At 43.9% G+C, this 8,256-nt stretch overlaps 1 protein-coding gene across 1 annotated transcript in view; it reads right to left on the reverse strand.

The window, feature by feature from the left end:
* Positions 1–386: 386 nt before the first annotated feature.
* Positions 387–8,256, reverse strand: part of TRAM1 (translocation associated membrane protein 1) — a 56,090-nt gene continuing 48,220 nt past the window's right edge. The window contains exons 8-11 of the mRNA XM_075316316.1: positions 7,491–7,595; positions 7,037–7,180; positions 5,556–5,713; positions 387–1,120 (exon numbers count right to left, since the gene is read on the reverse strand). Of these exons, the coding sequence (XP_075172431.1) occupies positions 1,047–1,120; positions 5,556–5,713; positions 7,037–7,180; positions 7,491–7,595 (481 nt within the window). The 3' untranslated portion in view covers positions 387–1,046. The remainder of the gene's footprint in view (positions 1,121–5,555; positions 5,714–7,036; positions 7,181–7,490; positions 7,596–8,256) is intronic.

The following is an 8,256-nucleotide window of genomic DNA, read 5'->3' on the forward strand; positions in this document are numbered from 1 at the left end:
GCCGGCGGTGACGTGAGGAGCAGGGGCGGCCAATGATCTGTTGAGCTGGGCGGATTGCGGGGTTAACACGGCGAGTTAACCCCATGAGCGCTGGACCCGCCCAGCTGCACCTGAGGACACCTCTGGAGCCTGGGGACCCAATGGGGGACAGCGGCGGCCCAAAGGTAAGGGCCTTACATTTCACAGCGGCCCCCCAACCCTGCCTTACATTCGGGGGAGGCCTTACATTGAAGGACCCCCCCCCCCGTCTTACTTTCGGGGGGGGGGGGGGTCCTACTTTCGGGGAAACACGGGGAAATTACTAAATATATAATATAATATATTAGATATATCATGTACTACTGATTTATAAAAAAAAAAAAAAAAAAAAACCAACAAAACACACATTAGCCTAATCACAATTCAATTTTTTTATTTTGTTTATTTTTAATCAAATAAGAAAAAAAAGTTGGCTTATAAAAAACTGAAGTGAAAATACATTTATCACAGCATTTACATCTTTTAAACATTTCAGTTGGCATATCAAAAGAGTAGGATGCTGGAACTGTACAATGGGATAGGGAATATTAGCAAGACTTGCAGTATGTCAAAATGAATCCGCTTTTGCACTTCTTTCCCCCACATCACTTCTCATTGTCATTAAAAAGGAGTACTGATTGTAGATTTGGCTTGGTCTCCTTTGCTTGGTTTGTGTCTGGCAGGACAAGGGAGCTGATGGCTTTTTTTCTGACCAGTGCAAAGCAGGTAAAGCCAATTTTTTTTCTCTTTACTTTGAGATTCAGCCCACTTTTTCATTCTTTGTTCTGATTGTGACAGGTATAGCATTGAAGAAAATGCTAAAAAAAATAAAAGTAAATTAAAATGAAGAAAAAAAAAAAAAAACAACCTTTACAGTCTGGAGACCGTGGCATTCTATTTTTTGGAAACCCTTTGCATTATCTGCTGTAACAGTAAGATTTCTAGTGCTGCGGGGCTCGGGACAGCACAAGGCAACTTCTCTTTGGGAGCAGAGTACATCGATTGAAAATTATTTTCATTTTCTAAGTTTAGGAGGATTTTTCTTTACGGCTGCGAGGGGAATCTGCTCCGTTAGAGGTTACTGTTCCGTTGACTCCATTCTCTGAAAAATAAAATGGGGGGAAAGTGTCCATCTTTAAAAGCAGATTCTGTATTTATGTATTTACAATACTCAACAACTGCACCTAAACTGGAAACATTAAGCAAATATTCCCATCTAGTACACTTATAACATATCCACAAGATATGCCAAAAATGTATAGTAGATGCAAATCTCGCCAATGGAAGCTACATCTGCATGGCGAACCAGGCCCCGAGGCATCACTGTGTTGGGGGAGAACTGTATATAATTTAAAAACTTCCTCTCTTAAAATCAGCATGCCATCAACGAGATGGATGCAGGTCCTCATTGGTGGACTTATGCCAGACCACAGGATATCAAAAATGGTCGAGATTGAAATACTTGTTAAAGGGAACCTGTCACCAGATTTGGCGACTATAAGCTGCGGCCACCACCACTGAGCTTCTTATATAAAGTATTCCAGAATGTTATATATAAGAGTCCAGGCCGCTCTCACCTAGTGATCGGTCCCGATGGGTGTCGCTCTCTGATCCGGCGCTTCCTTTCTGCGGGATCACCATCCTCCATCTACCCAGCAGAGTATGGATGACGTGTCCTACGTCATCCACACAGGACAGCATTGAGGTCCTGCACAGTATTATAGTGCACATGCGGTCTTTAGCCTTTCCTCGCGTGCCTGTGCATTGTATTACTCTGATCTGCCCTGAGCATGGCAGATCAAAGTGTGCCTGCGGAGAACCGCAATGCCGGCCTGTGTGGATGAAGTACGACAAGTTATCCATACTCGGATGGGAAGAGGGAGGAGGGAGGAGGGGGGAGGGGGGAGGAGAACGGCCACAGGAGGAGGCGCCGAACAGGAGAAGTAGCAACACCCATCGGACCAAACCGCTGCGCCCCATAGGTATTATAAGAGTGATTTTTACGTTCTACAGCGCAACCTGGGCTCTTAAAGGGGTTATCCGGCTTCTTTGACATTTTTTTTTATTTCCCTATTGGGCTACATTGGGGCAGGTAAGTAGATAGAGACCACTTACCTGCCCTGCTGTCAGCCCCTCTCCCCTGGCTCAGAGCGGTCATGTGACCGCTCCTGCCGCGATTTTGCTGCTTCCGGTCATTTCATGTCAACATGGGCAGGACCATGTTGACATGCAAATGTGGAAACAGCATGTCGCCTCCCTGCTGGGTGTCTACAGTGTGATGAGCCCCGCCCCCTTCCCTGCACCCTCCCACACATTCCCCAGCACCTCTTTTACTCTCCAGTAATCTCCCCCTGCACTGCTGTGGGGTCCGTGACCTGGGGGCGGCTGCCGTGGTGTCAGCTCCAGCACCGGGCCCCCTGCTCAGGATCGCACATTCAAATGTACCAGCATCACAGATCACCGATGCCGGTACATTTGAAAGTGCTGATGAGAAGCAGCGCAGCGCTGCTTCTCATCACTGTCCCTCCCGCTGTCTGTGCTCTCTTCAGCACAGCGGTGACGTCACTACTGTGCTGATATGTCCAGAGCACAGACAGTGTGCGAACGTGCAGGAGCGGCGGGGACCGAGGACGGGTGAGTATGTACTCCCTACATGTGTTTCCTATGGGGGGGGCGTGTGTAGAGCCATATGTGTGCGTGTGCAGAGCCATGTGTGTGTGTGCGGTGCAGAGCCATATGTGTGCGTGTGCGGTACAGAGACATATGTGTGCGTGTGCGGTACAGAGACATATGTGTGCGATGCAGAGCCATATGTGTGCGTGTGCGGTACAGAGACATATGTGTGCGTGTGCGGTACAGAGACATATGTGTGCGATGCAGAGCCATATGTGTGCGTGTGCGGTGCAGGGCCATATGTGTGCGGTGCAAAGCCATATGTGTGCGTGTGCGGTGCAGAGCCATATGTGTGCGTGTGCAGAGCCATGTGTGTGCGGTGCAGAGCCATATGTGTGCATGTGCGGTGCAGAGCCATATGTGTGCATGTGCGGTGCAGAGCCATATGTGTGCATGTGCGGTGCAGAGCCATATGTGTGCATGTGCGGTGCAGAGCCATATGTGTGCATGTGCGGTGCAGAGCCATATGTGCGCATGTGCGGTGCAGAGCCATATGTGCGCATGTGCGGTGCAGAGCCATATGTGCGCATGTGCGGTGCAGAGCCATATGTGCGCGTGTGCGGTGCAGAGCCATATGTGCGCGTGTGCGGTGCAGAGCCATATGTGCGCGTGTGCGATGCAGAGCCATGTGTGCGTGTGCGGTGCAGAGCCATATGTGTGCGTGTGCGGTGCAGAGCCATATGTGTGCGTGTGCGGTGCAGAGCCATATGTGTGCGTGTGCGGTGCAGAGCCATATGTGTGTGTGTGCAGAGCCATGTGTGTGCGTGTGCGGTGCAGAGCCATATGTGTGCGCGTGCGGTACAGAGCCATATGTGTGCGCGTGCAGAGCCATATGTGTGCGTGTGCGGTGCAGAACCATATGTGTGCGGTGTAGAGCCCGATGTGGGGCTGTTATTTGCAATGCTGTAGTGATACCAGGTCAGGTGCTGGGGAAGAATACTGACAGGGAATGTGTGTGCAGGGGGCGGGCAGGGGGCGAGGCTGGACACTGGGGTGGGCGGTGACAGCTCTGACTGAGGTTTTGCACAGGAAGTGGTCAGTTTGCTGGATCTGAATGTAAACAAGAAGCTGCAGAGAATAAAGGGATAATTCAAGAGGAACAAAAGTTAGAAAACAAAAAATAATGTAGGTGTGATTTATATGACAATACAGCACAGAAACTCAAAAATTTTTGTTAAGCTAATGTCAGACAACTCCTTTAAATACAGTATTCTGGCATGCTGTATAAAAGGACTCACACATGGTGGCTGCAACTTATAGTTACCAAATTTGGTGATAGGATACCTTTAAATAAACATTCCTGGATAGCTGAAGGTATCTAATTCTTCGTATATCCACGAAAAGTCAAGTTATAGGGGACAGATACATGCACTCTCCTCATTTTCTGCAATACGTACAGTACAGAAGGAGACCGTACATGACCCTAACCCTAGAGGCATGACGTATGCATTGCTAAAGAAACAACTGGGCCAAAAACATGCAGTTAGGTTACACCACCTTGACGTGTTGCATTACACACCACCGATTAGTTACATATTGCCAATCAGCTGTCCTTTAAAAGAGAATCTGTCAGCTGTTTTTTGCTATGTAAGGGTTAAAAAACAAAAAGCAAATGTACTTCGTGTGTATGTGTGTATATATGTGTGTGTGTATATATGTGTGTATATATGTGTGTGTGTATATATGTGTGTGTGTATATATGTGTGTATATATGTGTGTGTGTATATATGTGTGTGTGTATATATGTGTGTATATATGTGTATGTATATATATATATATATATATATATATATATATATATATATATATATATATATATATATATATATATATATATATATATATATATATATATATATATATATATATATATATATATATATATATATATATATATATATATATATAGGTGTAGTTGTTTACTTAAACTAAACTTAAACTAATGGCTTTATTTCCTTGTGATTAAAGGCCCAGTCACACACAACCACTTACCAGCGATCCCGAAAACGATGCGACCTGATAGGGATCGCTGGTAAGTCGCTGGTGAGATGTCACACAGTCACACCTTACCAACGATGCGGAACAATACAGGTCGCAGTTGCGACCTGTATAACTATCTTAGCAGTCACTGTGACCCTGTCACACAGTGTCAAACACAGCGATGTCCTGCCCAGCAGGACATCGCCTTTGAAGAAAATGGCCTGGTCGCTGGTAGATGTCACACATAACGAGATCGCTAACGGGATCGCTACTGCGTCATAGAAACCGTGACTCAGCTCCGATCTCGCTAGCGATCTTGTTATGTGTGACGGTACCTTAACATTGCAGGACTAGATACTCAGGTGCAGGGCAGAGTATTGTGCATTGACTCTGGAGGTGTCAATCTCTACTTGAGAGCCTGGTGTGGGCAGGTCAGCTTCCTGGGCTCAGATACATGCTTAAAACTCAATTCCTTGACTGTGTGAGAACGGCTGCAGCCAGTAACCTATGTTATACACTGTTGGATTCAGAATCTTCTTGCAAACATTATGTTGCAGTTATATACAGTGCACAGACCATTACTGTTTTCCCAAAACAAAATTGTTCTCAGAAGCACATTGTCCTGTTAGTCTGTTTGTAGGCATACCAGCATTCCCAGGAACGTTCACAATAGTCAACCAGGGTAAATCCAGCTATAAAATGGCAGTGAATCACATGTACAGACAACCCATGTAAGAAAAGGACACGGGGAAGGGGTATTTGAAATTATTAAATATCTGCTTCTCCATTACTGGAGGATGGTTTTTGGGAATTCCTGTGACTGATCTTTTATACCTTGGGGTCACACATTCCCTGCAGCTAGTCACAGGACGTGCAGTTCTCACCTTTTTCCTTTCGTGACGATTTGCCTTTAGAAGTAACAGGTCTCCTTCTTTGAGAAGGCTGTGGAGATGAATGTTCTCTCCATCGTCTCAGCTGGAAATTGATGAACTTCCACATCATAAACGCCTGAGTTATGCAGATAGATGCCAGCACGCTGACTCTGGAGCAGATAGAGGAGGAAGCGTAAGAACGCAGTTACATCACACTCTACGGAGCGCAGTTCACCTCAACATCCAATACATCAGGAGGCATAACAGCTTGTTGCTATCCACGGTACAAGGTTTTTTTATTTAGGCAAAAGTATTTTCAGGTAGAGCTGAAGACGGGATCCAATGGGGAAATACTGAAAGTGGAACACTGAGCTAAAAGAGGTCCGATAACGCTATTAGGGCTCGTTCACACCACCATATTAAGTGCATAAGTTCTTTCAATTTTTTTTTATTTTAAAAAAATCAGATCGCAATTGGACCAATTATATTGTAATAGAGCAGTGTTCAATGTTTTTTTTATGCTGATTCAGCATGAGAAAAAAAAATAATAATTTGCAGCACGCTGCAATGTGACCAGTCAGTTGAACAATGCCCGTACAAGTCTATGGGTGTGTGGAAAACATCAGACTGCACATAGGTAACATAAAAGTGCTGTCCGATTTCCACTGACAATTGAGAAATTATGCTCTTCATCTTCTCCTCACAGTGTGCTACAATTCCCTCATCCGAGAGAAATAAAATCACACCATCTGAAACTAGGCTCAAACTTTGTGCACAGAGTCATTAAAATAACCTGATTATCTCAGTGTCTTGTGACCCTGCCCTTAGCCTACTCATATAGGGTTAATTTGCAGGTTAATAACATTAGGAAGATGTCCGATTGCTGTGCTGAAAGTGTGGTAAACAGGAGAAAATAAACTTTATTTCTCCTGGAAGCTGCCAGCTTTCAGTCATGCATGTGTGCCAGCGCAGCTACAGTTACCATTCACAGGACTGAAAATGGCTGCTGTAACTACACCCCGGTACTGACTGACAGCCAGATCTACAGTTCATACCCAGCTGTCAGTGTCATGAGCGTTGACAGTAATTGTTCCAAACACACCTGTATAACTGAAAGCTGGTGGCTCCCAGAAGAAACAGCTCTTTTTTTTCCCCCCAGTTACTGCACTTTTAGTACTGTAGTTGGACACCTTCCTAACACTGTAAACCTCTAGATTAACCATATATATACAGGTTAATAGCATTCTTGGGCATGCCAGATTCCCTTTAAGTATGTAAAACTTTCACTTGAATAACAAGACGTTCCAGTAATCCAGGATCCAGTTTCAGATCGTGTCAAGATCAATTAACGTTTTAGCCAACATTATCTGAGGCAGATCTGTAAATGACAGTGTGATATTGGAAATGGGTAACAGTAACAGCAGAGCACCTATTCTTCAGATCAGTCTGCACCGTGGTCTCCTCAATGAGGCAATTTTTACACCCATATGTACCTTATTGCCAGAATGTTGAAGTTTCCAGAACTTATGTCCAAAACCTGATTCTCAGCACGAGCAAGTCCAAATCCAACAGTGAGAACTGAGAGGATAAGCGTGAGAAGGCGGCCGAGAACAAACAGGATGGCCCAGAGCGTAAACCTGTGCACGGGAAGAAACGACACCGGTAAACACTACAGATGGGACTTACACATGGACTTTCCTTCTGGAAGCATCAGATTAAAAGTGGACACTGGTGTTACATTCTGTAGCTCCAATAGGATATAGGCAGGTAAATTATAGTGTGAGCAAAGTCTAATTCTATATTCTAGTGTTACCCAATAGCTTAATACTTTAGACAACACAGAATTCTGACATGATGCCACTGTGTTGTGCCATGACTAACGTTAGTGAGCAGGTGGAGCAAATTGTGGATTTCTGAACAGTCAAGCAGCACTCAGAAAATACTTACCCTTTCTGATACTTCTCATTACTGAAGTAAAAAAGGCGAGAAATGTGGAAAAGAAACTCTACAAAGTAATGCAGAACCAGAAGAACCAGACCAAGATGATTTAGGCTGCAATAGAATTGATAAATACAATTAGCACAAAATTCATTAGCGCCTAAAACTAGTATCACAAGTGACACACGTAACGCAATTTTAGTCAGGCCATTTTTTTTTTCTTTTTCATGCTTTTGGACTATTTACTCACGAGAAAATATATATATATATATACACATACATTACATACATACATATATATATATATATATATACATACATACATACATACACACACACACACACACACACATATATATATATATATATATACATACATACATACATACACACACACACACATACATATATGTGTATATATATGTATATATGTGTGTAATATATATATATATGTATGTATATATGTGTGTAATATATATATATATGTATTATATAAAGGGAATTTTGTTTACTTACCGTAAATTCCTTTTCTTCTAGATCCTATTGGGAGACCCAGACAATTGGGTGTATAGCTTCTGCCTCCGGAGGCCACACAAAGTATTACACTTTTAAAAAAAAGTGTAACCCCTCCCCTCTGCCTATACACCCTCCCGTGGACCACGGGCTCCTCACTTTTGGTGCAAAAGCAGGAAGGAGAAAACTTATAAATTGGTCTAGGGTAAATTCAATCCGAAGGATGTTCGGAGAACTGAAGACCATGAACCCAAAGAACAAA

The sequence above is a fragment of the Anomaloglossus baeobatrachus genome, chromosome 6 (genome assembly GCF_048569485.1).
Source record: "Anomaloglossus baeobatrachus isolate aAnoBae1 chromosome 6, aAnoBae1.hap1, whole genome shotgun sequence".
Taxonomy (NCBI): Eukaryota; Metazoa; Chordata; class Amphibia; order Anura; family Aromobatidae; genus Anomaloglossus; species Anomaloglossus baeobatrachus.